We start from the raw sequence: 26,679 nt of genomic DNA, 5'->3' as shown, positions 1-26,679 counted from the left end.
AGCCAAATTATAGTCATCTTTGTTAGTTGAAGTATATTCAATTAAATACCCATAAATAGGATAAAATTTATGGCACTCTGCTAATGTCTTTTTTTTCCCCCTCTTTTAAATATTGTGCTGAAATTAAGACTCAGCTAATTGGCCTCAAAGTAACTAAAATGAGGTATGCCTCAAGGATATTAAATGTGCTTAGTTTTTCTACCATTTATTTAGTTGTTTGTGTTCTTTCAAAGCCTTATTCCTCTGATCTGGTCCAAAGAACACTTGCATTAAAGTCAGTGGGCTGTTTGGTAGTGTGTATGGGAGGAGGTGACATATAAAAAGGACCAGATCTGAAGACCTGAAAGTCTACATTTTTGAAAGGAACCAGAAATTATAGCAGGAAGAACTTCAGGGAATCTGAACATAAAGCTGTTTTCTGGAATCTGGAGGCACGTACCTAAATAACAGCAGAACTACCCAGACACCATTCTAAAAGGAGGCATAGAAATCATCTGATTTCTTTGCTTTTAACATGGACAGTTAGTGAACTGCGCAAGGCAATACAGGTTGAATTTTGAATCTCCTCCTAGACATCTGTCACAAACCGAAAGAGGACCAGTAGCCAGCCTTTGGATTCCTGTGATGCTTTCTGTGAGTTGCCATTTTGAATATCATTGCATGTGTGGCAGTCACAGGTCTTCTAATGCATCACTAGGGACAGTGGGGAAAACAAGTCACTCGAGATTAATTGGAGTCTTATATTTTCTAAGTGTGGTTTTTGTGTTTTGAAAATCTCCACCAGATTATTTCCTCTTTTCTCTTTCTCTTCCATGTTAGGTGTCTGTCTAGCTCCTCCCCTCTCTCAAGATGGCCCCAAACCCTTCTTTCTCTCTTTTTTTTTTACTGCTCTCTACTTCGTGCAGTGACAGGTGCCTGTGCACACTGCCTAATGGCCTCAACTCTGAGGCCAGGGAATTTGCACTCCAGTACTTTGAAATTGTTTTAGTCTTCTACAAGGGAATATGATCAAGGCCTGTCTTATCAGACCTCAGGACATGTGGGCATATACACATAGGGATTATTTTACAGGTGAAAATGGGGAAGAAAAGTCACAAATCACAGTGGTTTCTCAAAGCAGTGATGGGGATAGGGGATGAAAAAGAAAAAGATTCCTGTCCTCACAGTTTAATCTGAGTAGAGGTGTTTGGAAAACCTCCTAAGGTTTTGCTTTGAAGGGATTATGAGTTGTTCACATTAGTTTCTAACCGACATCCAGTTTGTGGCTACGTTCTTGCTCAACAATTGATAGTGTTTTGGACAGACTTTTGTTTTTATTGAACACTAGGTAATTTTGCCTTTTGTTCACATTCCAATGAGGCCTAGTCTTGAACATTCATTATTAGCAAACTGAAGGCTTGTAGTTATCTTGATGTGCTCGCTTTCAGTGAAATGTATGTGTTCTCTTAAAAATGCTTCCTGCTTTTTCAGCTCAAGAAAAACAGGAGTGAATCAGTGAGGAGACCTTCATAGTAACCTGCTCCCCCAAGCGGATACCCTCCATTTTCATTTGTCTCTGGCGTCGTCCTTAGTAATAGGGGTTGGTTTTTGAAAATGAAGTTGCAGCCTATTTAGTAGACTTGCTTGTTCCTGTGAGACTGGTGTGCCAGGGCTAGATGGCTGCCCCTTGGAGCACTGGGTAAGCTCTTGAGCTTTGAGAAAGTGGCAGTCCAGCATGACCCATCCTCCCACAGTTGCTTGGAGGTGTTGACCAGACTCCAAACACCAAGGGGGTGGGAGAGTAGAACCTATTGTCCATTTGTTTACAGTCCTCAGCCTGCTCTTTGTTTTTCACATACAAACAAAATAGTGAAAGCAGCAGGCTGAATAAACATGGCTACACTATAGGACTCTCATTTACTTTCCTGACCTCTTCTGTGTGTTTAGGTATAGCTGAGACTAGAACTATAAATTGAGCTAGTCATCCCAGAGCCCATTATTAGGTCCCAGCCACTGGACAAGTCAGAGGATTTTTACTAGCAATCAAAACACCTTTGTAAAATTAAGTTAATTTTAGAAGATTGCTTGTCCTTGGTTGAGAGTGTGATGGGGGTGATGATGAGTGTGAGCAGCCTTCTGGACTGGAGAGAAAATTACACTAGGTAAATAAACTGTGACTCTGTGTTTTCTGGAACATTCAGGTCACTTTTTTCCATTTCTGTAATACTGCTTAATTCATTTAGTAGTTGTGTTCCATGGATCCTGAGCCTTTCTCTCTGCTCTTTGGACTCGGTGTACATGAGTTAAGAGGACTGAGCTAGTAAACCACGTAGGGATGTTGTCAATAAAATGCCTTTAGAGTGCTGCCAGAGACTTCTTTGTGGCCGTCACTCTTGTAGGAGCAACAGAGGACCTAACCCTAAGAGCAGTTAAAAGGAATCCTCTGTGGTTTGCTTTGTAAACATTGTTAAAGCAACAAATAATTGAGCTCCCCTAAATACACTGAGTAATGATATGATGATAAAGCTACACATTATTATTATTATTATTATTATTATTTGCAATACAGCTTTCAGGTGCACGATGTTTTTGATATCCTTTCATTTATAATAGATGCATAATGTAAAACAGAGCCTGAAAGGAATGCAATCACATTTTGTTGAAATGTAGTTAATCATTACAGTATTATTTTCCAACTTGTCCCACTAGAGCATGACCTTGAAATTGTAAAGCTGAGCACAAATAGGAAGCACACATTTACCCCCTCAGTATGTCACAAGGTTGTGATGAAAGTATCTCCTTGCTGTCCTGTCTTTTACTCGTTCCTCTGTCCATCCTGGGAGAAGATGGCCACATGGCCAAGAAAGTAGGATGGGAAGGGAAAGTAGGCAAGGTTTTATTCATCCGTGTTCCCTTTCGTAGCTCTTCCTGACAGCAGAGAAAGCTATCTTGGAGTGTCTTTGTTTTTCTGTGTCCTGCTTTTAGCCTGAGATTCCTGACACTTGGGTCCCAGCGTGGAGTCAGTCTATGTATGTGACAGAAATGACAGGCAATCCCTTTCAATATTTAGAACCTCAGTGAACAATTTCCACTCCATTCCTGCTGGCAGAGGCCATAATTGTCTCCCTGCATTGTTTTTTAATGAACAACCTATTTTTCTAATTCTTTTCCCTACAAATTTATACATTTTAATGTTATTTTTTAACAACATCAATCTGCATTTTATCTCAAGCATTTAAAATGAAATGTATCCTTATTTTAATAGGGAGAATATTGGAAAAATATTACCTTCAAGAAGACCATCTGGAGGGTTCTAGTAGGAGTTATGCTCACCTCTTCCTGTTCGCTTTTCCTTGAGACTACCTCTTGAATTTGTTATTAGCTGAAATACTACTAGGTTCTCTTTACTCTGTATGAAGAAGTGCTAGTGACTTTCTGATATTCTTGATGGGCATAAGAGAAAACATGCTGGAAATGATTTGCTTTTAAAGCAAATCACTTTGAAATGAAGTGCTTAGGCCCCTTTCTGATGCCTTTGTCTTAATTTTTTAGTTAATATTGCAGGGACTTGTCTCTATAAGATATCAGAAGCCCTTTCTCAGTATTACTGAATTTTAATTGTATCATTCTTCAGAGCTTTGAAGTTTACAGAGTCCTGGTTGAAGTATAAGTATATCCCTGGATCCACCTACCAGTTCAAACCTGACATTGAAGATAAACAAGGAAAGACTGTATCTTAGTATTTACTTAAGTAAGTGTAACTGACAAAGTGATACTGAATGTTTTTCACGTGTGACCTGGGTAAGTTAGGTTCCTAATTTGGATAGGGAGATAAATTTAACTTGAAGAGCAAGTCCTGAGACCCTCAGGAGATCCACTTCAGCATCAGGCGGAATGTATGAATAAACCCACTGCTCCCCACACCCCGCAAAGATCACCCTGCAACTTTTCTCTTAGGCCTTTTACCTAATACTTTTAATCATTTCTCTTGCTAGATGAGACATACCCAGTGTTCCTGCTGCTTGAGATGTCTGGGCTATATGCCTGGTTCTATGATGAGACCCAAGTATCAGGAACCTCAGGCCAAAAGCAGGACACAGAACTGCCCACTCCCCCGCACCCCGTGCAGTTCTTTGCACCTGTGCATTACTCATTCTGCATGCCATTCTCTCCATAATTAAGTACAGAAATGTCATTGTGTCCTTGGCATCCTGCACAGGGTCTGGCAGAGTTTAACAAAGGTTTGTTAAACTGAGCAAAGCAACAAACAAGAGTTTTACAAACTGGTGTTGAAGGTTGTATTATAGGGCACTGACTTAGTAACTAATATCTTGAATAATCTTAGAGCTTGCATTTCAGCAGATCTGAATTTAAATCAATTTCTTATTAAACCATGTTAGTTCATCATGCTTGTTGTGAATGAACTGAACTCACCAATTGCCTTTACCATTCATTGCCAATCTGAGAGTTTTAAATATTGTCCCATCTATTCAAGGATAAGCATCACTGTCAAGCTCCGAAGATCTTTGCCTCTAATAAAGAGGCAAAGCTGCTGCTTTATGTAGTAGTTGATTGTTTACAGATATGTTGTAAAATCCTCTGACTTTTAATTCCTTATAGCATCTTACATAATAAATGTTTATTGGATTGAATTCAAGAAAATATCACCTAATAGACATGTAGCACTATATATTCATATAGTAATTATGTGATTTATTCTTAACATTTAAACCTTAAAACAACTTGATAAAGTAGATAATTGGGTAGGTATCTCAGTTTTATTGAAATTTAAGAAAATTGGGATTCCAGAAGTTTAAGTCTTAAGTGAGAATTAAACTTTGGTCTTTCTATTCCTGATGGCCTTATAATAACAGCTAAGTAAAAAAAAAAAAATTTCAAAGAGGAATGTTTGGAAAGAAAAGACTTGGACTTCAAACTGGCAAGGCAGTTTTGTTGGCAGATACAGCACCTTCTTCTCTTTGGAAGTGCCTAAGTGAGAAGGTGGTGGTGACCCATTGTTTATGAGTTCTTTCCTCACCTGAAGATTTGGTTCCTGGTAGTGGTTTACTTCAGGAACATGTCAGCGGGAAGGCTGAATCATTGGGGCATTTATTGTTAAGATCATCCAGTGCTTTTAAGGACAATGGCTGGGCCAGACTGGAAGTGCTGGTAATAAAGCCAGGGTCAGAAAGGTAGAGGATCCACTTTCAGAAAACAAGGGCTGGGCCTTTGACTTAGAGTTGGCCTCAGGACACTCAGAACGTGAAGCACGTCCAACTTTTTATGATTTCCTAGAAATCAAAGAGAACAGGTAGTATTTGGAGAAAAAGAGGACTGAGATTAAGGATGGGAAGTAGACAGGCATAGGTAATCCAGTACCCTTCTCTTTATCTTAATTTTTAAAAATAATCATAATATATGTCTTGAAATATTGCATTTTCAGTAAGAGGATATCATTTTGAAACATCAAGATGGTAATATATTTTAGAAGGGAAAAGGCGATGAAGAAAACAAATTAACACGTATGTAAGGAATGATCTAAATTATATGGCCTCTGTGGTAAATAATTACACACTGTATTAACCTCTTTGTTCGTATTGTGCTGATTTTTCTTCTAGTAGCACCATATTATTGTTTAATTACCACTGTTTGTCAAGGCACTGTGCTAGATATTTGACATGATTATACCATCTAGCCCTCAGGCCACTCTTCAAAGTAGCAGTTGTTATCCCTTTTCCTAGAGAGATTTACTAACTTGCCCAAGGTCGTGTTAGAAAGTGGTAGAGCCCAGATGCAAACCTAGGCCTCCCAGTGGCCAAGCCAGGCTCTGCAGTATTCCAGCCTCTACTCCTCCCATTCTACTTCCTCTCTGGCACGGAGTTGTTTCAGGTTGGAGAGACCAGGGTGCCACGGTATTTTTCCTGAGCCAAAGGAATGTGCCCCCACTACTCAGCTTCTGTGTGAAAATGGCACCTTAAGAGGAAGTGAGTTTGGAATAGTATTTTAAGGACTAATAAATCATACTTGCAAAAGAAAACAAAATTAGAAACAATGTTGGGATAAAGACTGGAATAACAGTTTCCATCTCTGTTGTATCACCACTATGTTTTATGGGTAGAGTAGTTTTCTTCTTGGCCTCAGTCTCTATTTGTGAAACAGCAAGAACTCTACTAATTCATAAAGGCCCTTTAACCCCCCAGTTCTGTAATTACTAATGTTTCCACAAGGCGATAATCTTTTAAAATCTTGCTAAATTTAGATGGTATCTCTGATGGATTCTTGAATTTGTTTGGACATATGAATCCACATAATTAAAACATCAGTTGCTTATAGATAGAGAATGTATCTCTTGGTTTTTGCATAGCACGGTGTCTAGAAATAGCAGCCTCCCCAATGTGAATGCTTATGGAATGAAGATGTGCATTAGGAGATTTATATTTAGTTGTTTTTGATAGGTTATTAGTAACCCCAGTTTTACTGTCTTACCTTTTCATGGTTATGTGCTTACTGTATTTTTAAAACTAAAGTGTAGTGTACATACTGATTTTACAGTTTAATTTATAATTACTTGGTATTTAATGCATTTGTGCATTCACCATGTTATGCAACAACTATGTCTGTCTAGTTCTAGAACACTTCCATCACCCTGAAAGAAACCCTGCACCCGTAGATTTCCCCCTACCCCTGCAACCAGTGTGAGTCCTGTCTGTATGGAAGATGATGATGGTGGTGGTAATGATGATGATGGTGGTGATGATGATGACATCATCACTGTTTTTGCCATATTGGAGAACAAACCCAGGGCCTCATTTATGCCAGGCAAGTGCTTAACATAATCTCTTAACTTGTATAAGAATCTTGAATCATCACAAAAATAATTTGAAATTCATTATTAAATTTTCCCAAGATTTTTCAGGAGACTTCATATTTTGTAGTCTTAGACTCATGGCAAATAGTACATGGGCTTTCATTTAGATCATTTGTTCTGATAATTATTTTTACCATAATTATCTGCTTTACCTACATGCTACTAATTTATACTTGTGGCTACCTCTTCCAGTAAGAATTTCTCTTCTTTAGCTATTTAGTATGACTCAAGAGTTACTTGTATAGAATATATTGAGTTTTATGTCATCATATTTCACCTTTGCTCCATTTTATTGTTAGTTTGATCTTGCTGTATTGTGATCTCAGCCCTCTTACATCCTTATTAAATAGGATATTTAAGTTAACAAGGGAAGAATGATCTGTTGCTGCTAAGGGCTAGAGTTAAAAATAGCCATTTGGAGACACAAGCAACAATAATAGACAAGCACAATAACAGATTTGATTTGTACACTACCAGTTTACCTATGGTCAATATTCATCTTGCTGGTTGCAATGATGGGTGCCTGTAATCCCAGCTACTCGAGAGGCTGAGGCAGGATGATCACAAGTTTGAGGCCAGCCTCAGTAACTTAGGGAGAACCTCAGCATCTTAGGGAGAACCTGACGCAAAATAAAAAGGCTCAGGTTGCCACTCAGTGGTCAATTCCTCCTAGGTTCAGCCCCCAATACGAGAGGTGGTACTGAGCTTTAAAACTACTTAAAAATGTCTAAAATTATAGTATAATTAATTTATTGGTGGTTGGTTCAAGTGATGGTTTGTACCCCAGATTCCTAACTTCCACCACTTTCAGACTTCTATTCTCATTTGTACATTCACCTCTAGTCAGTTTAGTTAGGTCTGCTTCCAGAATGGCTAAGTGTTCTGAAGACAGCAGTGGTGTAAGTCATTTGGACGGGTGAGCTCTGGGTGGGGGGTTGCGGGGGATTCCTAGTTGCAGGGAGTAAACAGGGTGAGGCAGAATGACCTTCAGCTTTGGTGGGAACTGGAGAACTCTCTGTGAGAGTGTGTGTTCCTAAAAGAACCAGGTAACCAAACTTTGCTTTAGTCTGTGATATGTGAATCAAGTCATTGGATCATTGTTATCAGTTACTGTTGATTGAATAATTAAGCTACTCTCCAACCTTTTTGGTTCAAGATTTGCTGTAAGTAAATGAAAAATCATACATTAACAAAGTCTAGCAGACTTTTAAGATGTTTGATTATGTACTTGTGTATTGTAGTTAGATGTTTTCTGAAAACCAATCTGGGGTTTCATTTGTGTCTCACATTTTATTCAAGGAAAATAAGGAATTCTTGAATATTGAAGTCACAGCCTAAAACTGAAATTGAATTGGCCAAGCCATTTTCTTTATGGAGTTATTCTGCTCTTAGAGTAACATTTATTCCAGTTCTAGAAATTATATTTGTGACATTTTTCTTCTGTCCATGGAAGAGTTCATGTAGTATCAGCTAGGCATCTTGGTTGTTGCAAAAGTCACCCTAATTATTTAGCATGTGTCTTCAAATTATCTTATCTGTGTGTATTTACATATCTGTATCACCTACCTGTATGTAACCAGTGTGTTTTTAGGGATTTCAGATGCCACAGGAGATTTTTTTTGTTTTGTTTTAATTTGAAAAAAGTCTGATACTTTAATAATTTCCCAACATATTCAAGGAACAAATTGGTTTCCTTGAGAGATTGCATGGCCTTTTATTTTTTCCTTTTAATATAACCAGTGTTTGAATAAGAACATTTAAAAAACCATGTTCTAAAGAGTGTAGCCGTTAAGTTTTGTTTATATGAGCGTATGGATTGAAAGATTAAGGAAGGGATAGTCTTGTTTTAATTAAGGAAGGATTACAATAGTATGGAGACATTCTCAAACACAAACAATTGAACAGAGATAGTAAACTCATTGGGAGTTTAGGAAGACAATAACTGAACTCATGCTACTATTGTGAATGGTACTTTATTTTGCTAGTTTCAATAAACTCCTGAGTGTCTGTGTGCAATTTTTTTCCAGGAAGGAGAGGAACCATGGGGTTCTAAGACCCAGTTGTGTTTTGGAAGTGATTGCTATATATCTTATACTATCCTTTGAAATGGTTTTGTTGACAGTGACAGGAGGAAGGGGGAACAAGCATGTTAAAGTCATTTGGCTACTCTTGAAATCAAGGCCAAGGAAGAAAACATTTTCTAGCTGTAAATCACTTACTTGTCTTACATTCTTTAAAGCATTTTACACAAATGACTTAACAGTTTTTAAGGGTCATGCCTGGGGTTAAGAGACTGTATGCATGGTATATATTTTGGTGATTAAAAAAGCAATACTTTATTGAGGTGATAGCACTTAAGTTCACACTCTTTACTCTGAAATATTTGATATTTTACCTGAGGAAGAATTGTCTCTTAAGTCAGTATTATACAGTGTGTATATTTATGATTCTGTGTGTTACAGTCATAGAATATTTTTAAAATTTAGTACCTAAAATGTAATTTTAACAAAAAGGAAAACAAAAAACTGTCAATAAAATTAAAAAATCATCATAAAGAATAATGATCAGTAACATTTTGATGAATGATTATTGTGCCATGTACTACTTTAAGCAGTTGGCATGTGTTATTGAGTTTAATCTTTAAACTTGACTTTATAGTTATCTGGGCCCCATGGTACATGCCTGTAACCCCAGAGATGTGGGAGACTGAGGCAGGAGAATCCCAAGTTTATGGCCAGCCTGGGCAATTTAGTGAGACCCTGTCTCAAAAAACAAAAGATACAAAGAGCTGGGGATATAATATAGTGATAGAGCACCCCTGGATTCCACCCCCAGTACTGCAAAACAAGCAAACTAAACAAAAGTTGACCCTATGAAGTAGGAATTGTTATTCTCACTTATAAGTTTTGAGAAGTGAGGCGCCAAGAGGCTGTGTGAGTTAATTGTTCAAGGTCACAAAGACAGTGTGAATCTTGAGCTTAGGCATAAAACCAGGCATCCTCCTCACACCTGCTCTGTCCAGAGTGAATCAGTCCTTGGGTTTCAGTTTGTGTTCAAGCTGATGCTGAATAGTTATGTATGATTTCTTTTTAAGTGCATAAATTCAAATAAGAATATGAAGTAAATACCTAGATATCTTGATGGCTATGGCAAAGATGCTGAAGCTAAATATGAAATAAGAAATGTGGATTTGGAACCTAGTGCCTTCAGTGTGTTAGTTTAAATTGTACTTACTGGGTCAGGCAATAATTCATTCAGTTGTTTTTTTTTTTTTTTTTTTTGGTGGGGGGAGTGGGGAGAATGAACCTAGGGCCTTCTGTATGCTAAACTCATATTCTGTCACTGAGCTGTAACCCACAGTTCCCAGTGATCCATTCTATGCCAGTCTCTTTTTGTTGCTTTAAATTACTGCCAATGTGTTAACGTGAGAGACAACTGTGGTTTTGTACAGGTATAGAGATGATCAGATTGTTTAGTGATATGGTAAATTGTTCATGAACTTGAAGTGAAGCCTCATCCTTTGAAATTTCATTTGAATGTTGTGCATTTTTTTCTGCCTAGCTTCTATGTTTTTTCCCTGTATTTGCTGACCTGTTCCTGTGCATGCCAGTGTCCCTGTCCTCCTCCCCCATTGCATCCTTTCTTGTGTAGTAGTCAAAACACTGGATTGTGCTGATGTGAAAGGTGCATTATGCTTACATGTAAATGCAGCCCTGGGTGGCAGGAACTGTCTTCTTTTACTAAATAAAATGTTGTATTTCTCTTGGTTTTTGTTCCAGCTGAGCAATTTTCATTGCCAGCAGCACAACACACATTAGGAGAAAGCAAATAAACAGCACAAGGTGCTTGGAGCCAGGAAGTCGCATCCCAGACAAAAAAATCCATGCTTTGGATTGACATGGGGTGGGGGTTAAATAGGAGAGCCAGTTACCAATGGAAAACTCTGAGGTTCTTTCACTTTGGGGGAAACTGTTTAATCACAGCATCTTTGGAAGGATGTCAAGTTGATTTTGATGTTATGACAATCAGTTTCCTTGTAATTAAACATGAACTCAAACTGTGTCATATTGTTGATCTTGCCATTCACTGTTTTGCCTTAGACATTTGATTACTATTCATTAAATTAAATGTTTTGAAACTAACCTCTTGTTAATTTAATGCTTTACTTTGAAATAATTCAGATGAATTTGGAATGAGTATTCTTAATAGTGCCTGATTTAAAAACATGATCTATTTTTTTTTTTCTCCCTGTTCTATAAGAGAGAGATCAAATAAAGCTGCTTTGGAGTATTTTATAGGGTTTTTTATCCCCCTGTTGAAGTAATGAAATATTATAGTAACTTACTGAAAATAAAAATTTAACTGAAAATTATAAATCCTAAATCTCTGGGAGCTTCTTAAACCAGAAGCAGGAAACCCATTTAAAAATTCACTTTAATATTTATTAAGAATACATCTTTTAAAGGAATAAAAAGAAACTTTTTGCTCCGTTCTTATAGACTACTCTTATCTGAGCAATCTTGGATTAAGGAACTTGAGGTTTATGGAGCAATGAAATATTTATAAAGGTGCTTATAGTGTTTTTTTGGGGGGAGGTGGTATTTTTTTGCTTGCATTTCTTGAATTAAATAACTAGAAAATTCCTTTCATAGTTTCAGTAAGGCAGGGTATACCAATTATTGAGAAAATAGACAAATGATTGTCTTCAGTTCGTATAGTGAATTGAAAGTATTGAGTATTATTTTGAATGATATATGTTTCTTCAACTATTAATACCTTGCTCTTGCCTCTTTTAGGGCCTGCTGAAGTTCCCATGATGTCACCAAATGGATCCATTCCTCCCATCCACGTGCCTCCAGGTTATATCTCACAGGTACAGTATTTGATGGACTTCTCCACTCTGTATACTACCACTGTTCCAGAAAAACATATGTTGAGTCTTCTGAAATTATTCCATTGCTTGATTCAATTATCTAATACTGGGGGTGCCATCTTTTTTGTGACATTACACAGTACTTCCCACTTGTAGTGCCTTAAAGTACGAGAGGAAAACAAAGGCTACACTGCCAAGTTGGGTAATATATCAGAGCATTTGGTTGATTCCTTTGTAGAGTCTTCTGCTCTAGAATTTATTTCCATCTGAGCTACAGTTGGCTGGTGAAAATATTCAGACATGATTAAGACATACCAAAGGTGACATTGTTAACATAAATAGGGTCAACCCTCTTTTATGAGAGTCCTATTTCTCTATAATACACACATGTTGTGCTTGGTGAATTACTGGGCATAATGTGAGAACTTGACTGTCTTTAAATTTCTCTGAATTTTGGTTTCCTTTTAAGAAAAATGATGGTAATAGCAATCTCATAAATGTGTTGGAAGAGAAAAAAAAGTTTTAAAGTATAAAGTTATACTACAATAACTGGATAAGGTTTAGGTTGCTATAAAAGCAGTGAGTGTCTGTATATACTTGAGTTTTTATCCTGCCCAGAACAATCTCTTATCTCCCTGGTTTTTTTTTGCCACCTAATTATCTTTCCAAATACTTAACTAATCAACTCTTTTTCTTTTTTCTTACTCCTTCATTCTTTGTTTCCTGACTGTATAGAGCATCATATATGCATTGGAAAAAATTAGGAAAGAGCCCCAGAAGAATATTTTAAAAATTAATCATTTTACTGCGTAGCATTGATAATCACTAGGTTAATATTCTTTGGATTACATCCTTCCAGATTTTTTACCCCTCCCCCCATTTTTTGTATTCTTTTTCTGTCTCTCCACCTCTGCTTTTTTTTTTTTTTTTTTTTCCTTATTTTCCCTTCCTTCCTTTTTAATTGCTTTCTTTGGTATTGGGAATTGAACATAGGGCTTCTCATATGCTAGGCAAGTGCTCTATCACTGAGCTACATCCATAGTCCTGCTTCTGGTTTTAAAATGGTTCCAAAAGCTGTAATTCTCAGCTTTTTATGATTTTTGGTAGGGTGAAAAAAATTGGCAGCTATATTGGAAAACTGGTGAAACAATCAGAAATTAAAGGAGATTTATCCTTCTCTGATATAAAAATGTAACATTCTTTACTGTGTAAAGTGTACTATGGCCACTTCAGTTTCATTTTTTCCATCCTTTTATGTGAGTCAGTTTGACTTTTTTCCCTTTTTAGCCACGTTGTTGGCCAGTTTTCTCCCTGTTGCAAATAAGTAACTTGTTTTAAATGAGTCTTTGTAAATAAGAACCAGTGGAGGGAGGAAGAGCACAGAATAGCTTCTTCCAGCAGGAGTATGAGCTGATGAGTGGCATTCATCTCACCAATCAATTAAAAGAACAAGGAATGTAGAATTCCATTCTGTCCCCTACTTATTAATTTTGAGGAAAGGTTTCATTCCATTGAACACAGTGCAGTTCTCACTGTTGTGATGGCAAAAATACCTCCTTTTATGCGAAAGGTCCATTTAAGGAACACCAGTTAAAAACTGAACATGCGAATGGAGAGAAGCTACAGTGTACTTTTCCGTGCTAGTCCTGTTGCCATGATTATATTAAAGCAAAACATTTATTGAGAGTTCTAGGCAAAATGGAGAATTTTTTACCTTGGCTTATGTCTTTTTTTAAAAATATATTTTCAGTTGTAGATAGATATATTTTTTAATGTGATGCTGAGAATTGAACCCAGTGCCTCACACATGTTAGGCAAGTGCTCTGTCACTGAGCCATGACCCCAGCCCCCTTGGTGTAGTTCTGATTCTAAAAATCTACTGAAAATCAAAATAGAAAGAGAAGAGCTCCATGTACGGATTTTATTATGTTGAGGTAGTTCCTATTTGTTCCCACTTCATTAAATATTTTTATCATTAAAAAAAAAATGAAGAGCTATAAACTCAGTTTCAAAACTGATGGTGGAAGCATGGTGACACACCTTCCCAGCTGATGATTATAGCAGAAAATGCTAGAAGAAAAGGCTAGAAGAAGTAGTAAAACTGGAACATTTTTGTTCCAATGAACAACAAGAAGAGGAAGTCTGTAGACACATGCACAACTGTTTCAATTGGGCTTCTTGACCAGAAGATGGGCCGAGAGTTTATTGACTTTCAGTGACAGGTATTATTTTTAATGCTATGTCATAGCAACAAGTCTGAGAAAAACAGATTGTTAATATGAAGAAAAATGAATTGAGAAGCCAACAGGATGTGTGTACAAGATCTTTAAGGCTGGTAGTTAGTGTACACACTTGAAAAAAAAAACAAGGAGAGTGGAACCAAATATCAGATGTCATAGGAGACTTGTCATCACCAGAAGATCTAAGGAGCAGAATATATTATTGTCATGCAGTTGTGGAAAGAAAGAGTCACAGAATTAAAAAAAAAAACCAAACAAACAAAAATACTCCCCCTCCAGCCTGGATATATGTGAGAAGTGCTTAGAACAGTCTACCCCTTTGCTAGGCAGTTCTACATTTTGTTCTTATAGTCCCCTTCAGAAAACACACAGGGCTTTCACTTTGAGGTCAGAAGTTGAGGTCTGTGCACCTTAACTTCCCCACCTACATTGCCGCACCTTGAGCTCTCGTTCCTTGGATGCACTTTGCCTTTTCTTAATGACATGCTTTTGTGCCCACTGTTTTGTTCTATCTGGAATACTAGAGATTTTCATGGTCAGTTGAATCACTCTTTCTGGGCAAATGCCCCTCTTTAGTATGACGCTTTTAGAGCCTCCAGCACAGAAATGATAGTCCTGTTCTTTTGCCACATTTGAAGCACTCTGTCTCCATCTCTGTCATGGAAAACAGTGTTTTTCATAATCATTCCCAAGAACTCTTATTGCCTCATGTGGATTGTAGTTCACCATCTAGAATACTGACTGGCACATAGTAGGTACTTGATGAATGTTTATAAATGTGATTGTTGAAGTTAAAGTAAATACATTCTTGTGCCACATAACAGCATTTTGGTCAGTGACCGTCTGCATAAGCAATGGCTGTCCCAAAAGACTGTATCCACTAGTGACATCATAGATGACTCGGTTGGTATAACTACACTGTTATACACAGTGGTGAAATTGTCTAATGATGCATTTCTCAGAACATATCCCTGTCCTTAAGCAATGCATGACTGTGTAGGAGAGGTTCATGTAAATGTTTCAAAGATTTGCAGGTTCATGTAGAGCAATGTAGCTCCTAAAAGTTAGAAAACAACAAGATCAGACTGATCTGTGCCTGCAAGTGTTGAAATGCTCTTTGTGTGTATTTAAGAGAGAGAGGAGTGCCAAGATAATTCAGTTGAGGAAAAACTAATCTTCAACAAACAGTACTGGGACAAATGAATATTCACATGTGCAAAAAGCAGGTAGCTGAATCTTTACATTATATGCAAAAATTAACTCAAAACATTATAAGAACTAAAACTCTAAGACTTGAGTAAGATTCCATAACCTTAGATTAGGCAATGATTTCTTACATGTGACAGCAAAAGCATGAGCAGCAAAGAAAAAATAGATAAATTTGACATGTATCCAAATTTTAAAATCTTGTGCTTCAAAGGGCACTATAAAAAAGTGAAAATCAAACTGATAGAATGAGAGAAAGTATGTGCAAATCATATATGAAAGAAGAGACATTTAGAATAAATAAAGAGCTTTTCTAACTGTAGAATAAAAAGACAATCCAAAATGGGCCAAGGACTTGTATAGCTATTTCTCCAAAGAAAATACACAAGTAGCCAATTAGTACTTGTAAAGATGCTCAGTGGCTGCAGCTTATGCCTGTAATCCCACCACTCAGGTGCCTGCCGTGAGAGCATCTCAAGACTCAAGGTCAAGGCCAGCCTGGGTTATTTAACCAGACACTGTCTAGATAGATAGATAGATAGATAGATAGATAGATAGATATAAATAGATATAAATTAAAAGGGACTAGGGATGTACCTCAGTGGTAGTGACCCTGGGTTCAATCCTCAGTAGTTGGGGTGGGGGTAGGGGAGAAAAAGGAAAAAAAGATGCTCAATATATTAGCCATCAAAGAAGTGCAAATCAGAACTACCATGCATTGCACTTCACACTTACTAAGATGGGTATAGTAAAAAAACAAACCAAAACAAAACAAAACATCTCACACCTGTTGTTGAGAGGTGGGAAAACTGGAATACTCATACACTCGCTGCGTGTGGTAAAGGAAAATTGTACACACACTTTGGAAAACATTCTGGCATTTTCTCAAATGGTTAAATACAGAATTACCATGTAACCCAGCAGTTGCACTTCTAGTTGTGTAACCAAGAGGACTGGAAAACATGACCATGCAAAACTTGCACATGAGCATTCATAGGCAGCATTATTCATAATAACCTCAGAGTGCAGACAATCTAGTTGATATCAAGTTATGAATGGATAAATGTAATGTGATATATTCATACAATGATTATCCAGCTATAAGAATATTACAGATTTGTACTAAAAAAATGGAAAAACTTTGAAAAACAACATATTAAGTGGAAAAAGTCACAAAAGCTGCATATTATATTATTTCATTGATATGAAATGTTCATGGTGGGCAAATCCATAGAGAACTAATGGTTGCCAGAACTGAGAGAGGGAATAGTGGGGAGTGACCAATTGCTAATGGGTATATTGTTTGTTTTGGGGTGATGAAAATGTTCTGAAAGTAGATAGTGGTGAGGGTCATTGAATTCTGTAATGTACTAACCTCTACTAAAAGTGTGGGTTTGATGGTATACAAATTATATCTCAATAAAGAGGAGGCAGTATCTTGTCCATTTATGAATTGGCAAACAATGGGTCAGCTGGCCCATACTTTTGTGCTGTTGTTTGTGGTGATGGTGGTGTACTTACTGTGTATACTGTGCACTGTGCTAAATGGGTAGTTATGTCTCTGGTCTTCACCAGCCTAACTTTACATGTGAGGAAGCTGAGGGCCCTGACTAAAGCCAGGATTGCAAACCAGGCATTTCTGATTATACTAATTTCTTTCCTGCTCTGACGTGATCTCAAAGTCGCAGCAGGGCCTGTGTTGATGGACACTTTCTGGCAGTGTGAGTGTGGGTATGTGGTGTGCCACTTATCTCTAATACTAATTATTTTGTCTATTAAATTTGACAAAATGTACATATCAATAAGAGCAGATAAGCTTACTCTAAGACAACCTCCTAGAGTTAATAGAGCTGTGGAGGTCAACAGCAGTCTGTTTCTTATGACAGAAGAACTGACCATAGATCTTTAAAGCACCACAAAATTAGGGAAGGAGAAGAGAAATCTTGACCTTTCAATTCAGTGATCTCTGATATACTAGGTCTTTCTATGTGGAATGTGTGTGTGTGTGTGTGTGTGTGTGTGTGTTTCTTGCTTTATTTTTGTTGGATTAGGAGGTTGGGTAAAGATTCAAGGAAAAACCTGACCTTTTCAACTCGAGAGAAAATTAAAGGGTGAATTTTTTCATCTATGAGGGAGTAGTTTAGGTAAACCTCGATATAGTCACCTGTATCACAGTTATCACCTCCACTAAGTAAAAGCATTTGGAGTGTGATTAGGGTTGAAACTACAAGTGAAGAGGACTAGTAGGGTAGCTGGGAAGAACATGGGCTGGACTTGGAAAGGTCTTGCTTCAGGTTCCACTTTTGCCCCCTCCTGTGTGACTTTTACAGTTCTTTTTCTGCATATGTGAATAGCTACTTGATGTGCAATAAGTAAAAATGAAGAGAAGTGTGGTGTGGGTGTTTAGTAAGTGGTATTATAATAAAAATGGCTATGTTACACACAAATCAGTGTAAGTTTGGCAGGGCTTGCCTTCCTAAAAATTGTATCACGTGGCATGAAGCAAATTTTTCCTTTCATTGTACATTTCATGGTTTCGTGTCTTTTTCCCCCTTCATCATTAACTCTGTGAATAATTTATGTGTAAAAATGTCTTAAGCAGATGCACTGAATTTTATTTTCCACGATTTCAGAGTAATTTATGATATATTTTATCAAATTTTATAGGAAAAGCTTCAAAGATTAAAAAAGCATATGAAAAGAAAAGGTGAAATAGCTGAGTTAACGATCTGTCATTTGGGAAGCTGCTCTTCTTTTTCCAGTTTAACTGATGTAACCCCAGAACTTTGGAGAGTAGTCAAAACAAGTATTTCTACTGCTTCAGTAGAGGTACACTCTTTACCTCATTCCATCATTTACCTGTCAAAATTCTGTTTCTCTCAGCCAGGGAGAGACAAGATATGTATATTGAAAAATGGATTTCAAATGTGATTGGTTGGTTATTCTTCAGTAGGGACTATTTGAAGAGTTGGCTAGAAGCAGAAGCTTCTGTGGAAAAATACGGAGCCTGCGAGGTGGAAGCCATCAAGTGCTTTCCCCATTTTGCTTAGCCAGGTCAGCTAAGCTGAAGCATCAGCCTTAGCTGCTTCCCTTTGGCATTGCAGGCTGTGAGGAAACATTGTGAAAATGATGAGCAGAAAGGAGTGTGGTCATTGCCCTGTGCCCTGGCAAACTGAGACTCAGACCCCTTTGACTGCCAGCACTAAAAAATTAGGTTCTTTTTCAAGACTTTCAGTCCTTTGGAGGAATTGTTTTCCTATAGGAAGTTAGGAAAATGTTCCACAGTTTACAATGTGTATGTGCAGTATTTTCTGGGGCAGAGGAGGGGTCTGTGGAAAAAAACATTAATATTTAGATATTATTGTGTTTCCATTATCAGTGGATTCACAACAGTTCTATTTTTCATTTATTTTGTTTGAGGAGTGATTACAGACAGGATTGGCAATGCTAAATTAAAGAAATGGCCTAAGAATATCCCCTCTCCTCAAAGTATTGTGCAAGTTTCCCCTTTTTGAGCCTTCTCCTCTCTCCCTGCTCAGCATCTTCTCTTGTATTTCTCTCCTTTGTTTCTAAGATCCTGGCATTGTGACATGTTGGAACACAGGATTAGCAGGAGGAAACATGGGCCCCAGTAGGACTCTGTACCAACTCCCTGTGCGATTTGGGGTATATTAAGTTATTTGCATCTGTCACATGTTGGTTTACTCAGTCATAATCTGTTTTATGCAAGGACAAGAATTTGTGTGTCCTGGTCATTAGTGGATCTCCAGTTCCTTGAAAGGTGCCCAACCCATCATAGGCATTTAGAAAAATTTAGGGGGCTGCCTGGAGTTATTTTTATCTTAGAGAGAGGAGAGAAAAGGAAAGCATTTGAGGACATTCGAGGTTCTTTTCTAATCTTAAATTAGGTGATTCTCTTCTATTCATGTTGTTTGCCCATTCTGCCCATCTTACCCTTGAGAGATAGGATTCCGTGGACCCATTTAAGACTTATCTAATCTAGTGTAAGGGCCCCAGTTGGTGAGTAACAGTGGAACATTTGAAACTGAGATCTGTGGTGCTGCCTGTCCCTGGGAAAGGCACAGCCTTTTCGTTGATTTCCTGATGCCTGTACCCAGTCTCTTTGTCAGAGTGGGATAGTGTATGAATGGAAAAAACATGAGCTTCAAAGTGTTCTAGATTTGGGTTTTACCCTATGCTAATTAGGCAGCCTTCATCAAATCTCTCAGCCTTGTCTTTTCCTCAGTTCTTGAATGGTACAGCTTTGTTTCTTTCCTGGGGAGATATCAGAGCTGCCTGATAGCTGTGAAAATCTTGAAAGATAACATGTTCCCTAAAGATTTGTAGATAATGTGTTGAGGACTGTGCTAGTTGCCTGTTGGGTTAACCATGGAAGGCTCTGTTCCGTGTTTTGGTTTCCCTGGAGTAATCTGCCTAGTTGCCAAGGATATGAGTGTGCCTGAGAAGCTAACTGAAAAGATGTGATTGGCCATCTCTTGTATCTGATTAATGGAGAGGCACCACAGGTTCCCAGTGTTGATAGGTTTGTTCACATCTCGGAGACAGCTCAGTTGGGCACAAATTAAACCATCAGATCTCTGCATACTATTTGTCATCTGACAGGTATTCTGTTCCTTTAAAACAGCATTTCCATTTATTTTGAAATAGTTGGGGCTTGCTTTTAAATTATTGTTATTATTATTTGCCTGTTTATTATTGATTGAAATGTGGGTATAATTTCTTCTACTTGCTCAGTGTTCTAATATGCCACATATTGAAGGATTGGATTTGATTTTTGATCTTGTAATTTGCCTTTTGTTGTTTTTGTTTTGTTTTTGTATTTAGGTCCATGCTATGAAATAAAGTGTGATAGAAATAGTGTGGTATTTCCATTCAGTACTTGAGTGTGAAACTTGACACTCACTTAGCTGACCTTAGGTTAATCACACCTGAAGATTCTTCATTTAGACTTTAGGACTATGATGTTACCTATGTTAGAGGTCATCTGGATTATTAATATGAGTTAGGTTCTATGTTAAACACTCTATAAACTATTAGGTGATATACAAATTGTAGGAGTATTATTGTCTGTTACCATTTGATTGTCGTATCAAATTGATCAGTTTTTCTTAAGTCCCTACTTTGAGGACTCTTGGTTTATTGTAGTATCTTAAGAAGCTTGAACCTCAACTGGTGGGTAGTTATGTGCTGTGTGTCTGTCCCCATGCGATCCTATAGTCTGGGTAACTGGTGAAAAATGGAGCTTGTGCCAGCCAACTGAGGCACATCTGGGGGTCTGCACAGTCCTAAGATATGTCTTTTCTGGGTCTCCTTCTTTATTGGAAATGTCTTAGTAACTGACTACATTATCCCCTCAGCTATACTATTATATAATTCACTTAAGTAGTGGACCAAAGAGAAACCATGCTGTCTCCAGCCCTTGGTGATTTTAGTTAGGAATCATTGGATGATAGCAGCTGGAAAGAGTCAGAGGTATTCAGTAGAGTGCTAGATGTTGATTTCTCTTATATACACTAGTTGTCATCTTTTTGCCAAATAAAAAAGTTAACATGAGTATCAGTAGACACTCAGCCTTTTTTCTGAGTGTGTAAGCATGTTTGATGTGTAAAGCCAACAGAGGAGGGATCGCCATTTATGGGGGTGTCTCTTTTATCCTGATCATCTCTGAAATAAGCCAGTTTTTAAGATTCGTGTCCAGAAGTATTGAGGACACATATGTATGCTTGTGGTGCCCCTCTACAGCAGCAGAGAGGTTGTAATCTGAAGGTCACCTTCTACCTCCAGTCCCTTACCCATTACCTGGAGGTGGGGGGCTGAAAATTAAACACAAATGGGAAGTTTAAAATTTTCTGGATATTGTATGACTGTGTACTTTAAAAGTTTGGGGACCTTCTGTTCACTCATAAATCAACTCACTACCTAAAACCCTAGCTGTGATTACCTAGGAAGATTGGACATTTTGACTTCACCATTAGCACGAAACTGTTGAAAAAGTAATCGAAGCTTTCAAGAAGCTTTCTCTTCTTGTCAGGAGAGGGTATGTATACCAACCTGCTAGTACTCTACAAGATAATCCTTGTTATTATGGAAAGGGTTTTTAGAAACCTAGAAACATCACCAATCATTTGTCTTCCCATTTGGGTGCAAATATAAGCATGTCCTGTGGTAAAAGAAAGTGGTCATAAACTTACAGGGTTTTTCCTCTCAGCGAATGAATGATAATGAGACATTTTGAAAGATAAAATATTATCCCATCAGTGTTAACCTTTTCGCAGTTTTAACCATTAAAATTTAAAAGACCAGAAAAGTGTGCGTGTGGGGGAAGGAATAGAAGTTCATTGGATTAGACAAAGGGGAATGAAGAGAGGGGCGATGGAAGGGAATAGAAAAGACGGTAGGATGAATGGGACATCACTTTCCTATGTTCATATGTGAATACACAACCAGTGAAGCTCCACCTCATGTTCAGCCACAAGAATGAGAAGTTATACTCCATGTGTGTGTGAGATGTCAAAATGTACTGTCATGTAACTATAAAGAACAAATGAAAATCATGTAACTATAGAGAAACAAATAAAAATAAGTCTTGTCAGAAGATTAGGGTAAGACCATTTTAATACAAGTAGCTTGAACTTCATCTGTAAAATAAAATGCTTGACTATTTGCTCCTATAACCATTTTGCTGCTCTTCGAACGTGCTTTTATTTTAATTTTCCCTTCTTCTTCTGGGTCTTGGGTGATGGTAATGGGAGTTTCATCTATAGTAGAAAGGAATCAGTTGACTAGGGAAAGTGTAGTCCTTATATGTTTCCCATCTCTACCCAACATCAAGAACACCCTTGCTTTGCCTCTTGTACCATATTAGGAAATGCAGGGGTGGTGGGGGTTTAGTGAGAAAAGGGAATGTGAGAGTTGCAGTTTTTGTACTCCTGGTTGATGATGAATAAACTGTTCAGTCTTATATGGGAGTAAAGTAGATCTTATGCTATACACATGTGGTCTTTCTATATAAATACTTGTGACAAGAGGGTCAGGAATGACAAATACATAATTTACTGGGCTCATATCATCTGAAATTTTTTTTTTTTTTTGTGGTGCTGTGGATCAAACCAAGGGCCTCACACATGCCAGGGAGTTGTTCTACCATTAAACTACATCCCCAGCTCCAAGATTATCTGGAATTTTATAGTAGAATGCCAATTATTTACCGGAGTTAATGGGGCAAAACTTGATAATGAATGTGTTAATCTGTTGGCATATATCAAATCTAAAGTAGATCAACATTATTGTTTTTAAATATTTTGGGAAGGAGAAGGCTTTTTCATTTATTTGTTTATTTTACCAGTATTTATTGAAAGCCTTCTATGCTCTCAGTTGTTTTTGAGGGACTTGCATTGGGTTGGGGAGTAGATCTAAAATCCAGGCTGCAGGAGAGAGGTGCTAGGTGGGAGAAAGAGCATGCAGCCAGTTGGGTGAACCCTGGACCTGCTGCCTACTTGTCTGACAGCTGTGCAACTGTTTTAAGTTGACTGACCTTTTTCTTCTCTTTGTTCACTGCCTGCATGCTGGCTGTTATCTAAGATACCTTCACTTCCTGGAAGGGCCTGGAGCCCCCTTCAGATAGGTTGGCAACAGTTAGGAATGCAGCTTAGCCAATTTTCATAAACTCACTTGGTCCCAATTTTCTGTGTGCAGGCAGCTTGTGCCATGTGCCTTGCCACCCCCACAGGCTGGCTGCATGACAGCGTTCTGTATCCATGTTTGTGGGTTCATGTATGTCTACCTGCAGAGGCTGCTGTGCCTGCTTCCTGGATTATCCCTGACCAATCCAGGGCAGGTTTTTAAATTTTTTTTTCTGCCTCCTGTCCTTTAAGCTTCTGTTTTGATTGTTGTGGTTTTGCAGCCCAATAAGAGTTGAAGGAAAGAGTTTCAGAAGCTAAGGAGTTTATTAAAATTCCTGTGGAACATTCCAGTTCAGAAAGAGAAACTACCTTCTCTGTTTGCTAAGAGAAAAGACACTTGGAACAAATGCTTTTACAAGATCAATTTTAATTCTTGGGCTCAAAATTTATTTTTCCTCCTGTAAGCTCTGTTTTTAGGCAAGTTGGCTTGACTTCCCTGAGCTTCATTTTTTTATTTCTAAAATGGGGATAACTACAACCTTATTTGCCTCACTGATTGTTGGGAGGATGTAATGAGATGGTAACATTGATACTAGTAATTGGTGGTAAGATTTTGCCATTATTATGTGTCAGGCACTGTTTGAGGAACTGAACGTGTCCTGACCCCTTTCAGGTAGAGGGTATTAAAGCACAGTAGTAGGCAGTCAATAAATATTGGCTGTGTCTTGAATCCTTTCACATCTCTTAATAACCCACATGCTCCAGTTCTCATCAGTTGATTGTCAGTACTTCCTGCTCATCATCCCTACCTTCTGTATAATTCTACACAGAATGAAAACAGGAGTGTTCAGACCAGCAGGAAAACCCCAGCTCTCTAACTTGGGTAGGCATACATTTTAATTGTGCTGTCCAGCTTCAGTTTCCTTCATGTAAAACAGAATGCTAGTGTCTCATTCTCAGGTGATTAGGGAAGTCAGATGAGACTGGTGTCTGGCAGCTAGCAAGGTCACTGGTATTGACTGAGTTCCTCCCTTGGCCCCTGTCCCACAGGGCTCCTCTTATCTCCCCCTCTTGCTTTTGTCTCCAGGCTATTCTGTTGGTTCTCTTGATCATACTTGTATGAGTAAGACAGAGATTGTCCCCAACTATCCTTTATGCTTTCTTTTCTAGCCACTTATCCTAGTACCTAGGCCCAAGGATAAGGAAGAACACTAGGCATATAGAAGATTTTCAATAAATGCTTACAGTAATGAACAAAATATGATAAAGAATCAAACCCACCGCTACTTGCTGTCAGACTGACTTTCTTTGTTAGTTTGAGAATCATGGCTGGGTGTTTACTTATGTAGGATAAGTGCATCACTTTTTTAAAGAGAGGTGATTTCTTAATGTTTTTATTTTTTAAAGTAGACAAGGCAAGGTAGAAACTTGGATTCAGCCTTCACCCTCTTGAGGCTCTCATACGTGGTGTAGTAGTTTGCTTGGGCTGCCGGAACAAACCCCCATGGGCTCTGTATGGGTTACATAACATAAATTTTCTTAGTTCTGGAGGCTGGAGGTTGTGAGATTGAGGTGGTGGGCAGGTTTGGTTTCTTCTGAGGCCTCTCATCTGACCTGTAGGTGGTTCTGTTCCTTTGGTGTCTTCACCTGACTGTGCATATCCTAATCTCCTCTTATAAAGACAGTGGTCATACATTGGATGAGAGCCCCCCCCCCCCCCCCATATGATCTTGTTTTACTTTAATTACTCTTTAAAAGGCACTTTCTAAGGTACTGAGCATCAGGACTTCAACACGTGAATTTGGGGGTAAGGTGGACACAATTCAGTCCCATAATGGGTAGCAGTTTGAGAACTTAATTCAGTGAACTTTTTCAAGGTTCTGTGCTTCTCCAGAGAAGATACATGAGTGACGGTTCTGTTGAGTCACAGAACTGGGAAAAATCTAGACTAAGAGCCTTGCATCTGATTTCTGTGACAGAACTTACTAGGACTTAATCTAATTTTTCTCTTTGTATTTTTCTCAGGCTCTGTAGATGAGTCTTACTGCTTAGCACCTATTTTTTTTTTTTTATTATTGACTATTCAGTGCTTAGCATATAGTATATGTCAGGAAATAATTGTTGAATTGAATACAGGTGATTTGTCTGCCTCTGGACATTGTCATAATTTCATTCATCCGAAAAGGAAATTAATCTGTATTTTCCATAGTCATTTAAGAAGACTGAAGTCTTGTTTTATTGCCTCAGGATTTTTGGACTGAACTCTTTCAGATGTCTAAAATCTTCTAATACAATATATATTTACTTATGAACCGTCTTTATGAAACAAGGTTATGCCACCATTTCCTAAGTTGCTTATTCTTTCATGCATTATGATTGCTCCTGAGACTTATTCTTTGGCAGAACAAAAGAATAATTTCCTTAGTTTGCCACTGAATTTGATAACTAAAATATGTTGCAATTTATGTTATAGAAGAATAGTTAGCAAAATATTAATACATACTTTTGACTTTTTTGTATAGACCGGGGTTTGGTAAGAGCAGGTTTCTGAAGTTTTCCATTGTGCATGTACATGTGATATTTTTCACAAATACAACAGAATAATTTAAGATAATTAGAAATGGAGGTGTCACTTTTTATATGTGCAGGCAATTTGTGGTTTCAAAACTACTTAATTTTCTAAGTGGGAACTTTTTGGTGTGTGTATGAAGGCCAATTTATCCCTTAGATTGACATTTATTAATTTTTAAAAGTAGTACAAGTATTCTTACAAAATACGGTAGTGAAAAGATAATCGTACAGCTCCACATCTTCATTTTTGTTTCTTTTTTCCCTCTTGAGTGTAATTTTTTCTTAGTGCTTTTTTATTTAAAAAAGCACTTTGTTATATTAAGTCAGAAATTGTATAAGTTGGGCATGATGGTGTATGCCTGTAATCCCAGAGGCTCGGGAGACTGAGGCAGGAGGATCACAGGTTCAAGGCCAGACTCAGCAACTTAGCAAGATCCTGTCTCAAAAATTTTTTAAAAAAAAGGGAGGGTATAGCTGGGGTGTAACTCAATGGTTAAGTGCTCCTGGGTTCAATCCCTGGTACCCAAAAAAAAAAAAAAAAAAAAAAATTATATGGTAAAATGATAAAAATAATAAATTATTTTTATTTTAACTACCATTGCTTATAAGCACAAGGAGATCATATTTACTGTGAGTTCTGTTTTATTGTATCAGTGAAGTCCACACATCTGGTTAACTATAGGACACCTACATTTGTTGAAATAATAAAGGTTGTAATCTTCTAGAAAACAGATTTTACTTCTGTGGATCTTCTAGGATTGGATTACGATATGAAAGAAAAATACCTGAAACATAACTTACACGTTTCCTAATAGCTAGTGGAAAGTAGAAAAGGAAAGAAAGACACTAGTATAATGCAAGTTTGTATCAGATGGTAAGAATAACACAAAACGTATTTAAATTAAAATTGTGCAAAATGTTCTACCAAACAGCATATTTATTTTTTTTCCCCTTTCCCTCACCCCCTCCCCACTTCTCTTTTTCCTCTATACAATCCATCCTTCCTCCATTCTTGCCTCCCTCCCATTATGTGTCATCATCCGCCTGTCAGAGAAATCATTTGGCCTTTGATTTTTTTGGGATTGGTTTATCTCACTTAGCATGATAGTCTCCAACTGCATCCTTTTACCTGTAAATGCCATAATTTTATTCTTCTTTATGGCCAAACAGTATATTTCTGCTCTGCTCTTTTCATAGAAAAGAAAGTTCTTTGCTGTTAAATATCAATATATGTATGAAAATTTGCAGTGTCATGCTTTAAACAGGTTTCATATGCTCTTGTAAATTAGCACTGTGCAT

General features: G+C 37.6%; 1 protein-coding gene across 5 annotated transcripts in view; it reads left to right on the top strand.

The window, feature by feature from the left end:
* Window positions 1–26,679, top strand: part of FNDC3B (fibronectin type III domain containing 3B) — a 366,748-nt gene that overhangs the window by 196,542 nt on the left and 143,527 nt on the right. For all 5 annotated transcript variants that reach the window (XM_079155120.1, XM_079155124.1, XM_079155121.1 and 2 more), the window contains exon 4: window positions 11,644–11,720. In XM_079155120.1, the coding sequence (XP_079011246.1) occupies window positions 11,644–11,720 (77 nt within the window). The remainder of the gene's footprint in view (window positions 1–11,643; window positions 11,721–26,679) is intronic.

This window comes from Sciurus vulgaris, assembly GCF_902686455.1.
Source record: "Sciurus vulgaris genome assembly, chromosome: 10".
NCBI lineage: Eukaryota > Metazoa > Chordata > Mammalia > Rodentia > Sciuridae > Sciurus > Sciurus vulgaris.
The sequence above is the reverse complement of the archived record's forward strand: the minus strand, read 5'-3'. Positions and strand labels throughout refer to the sequence as shown.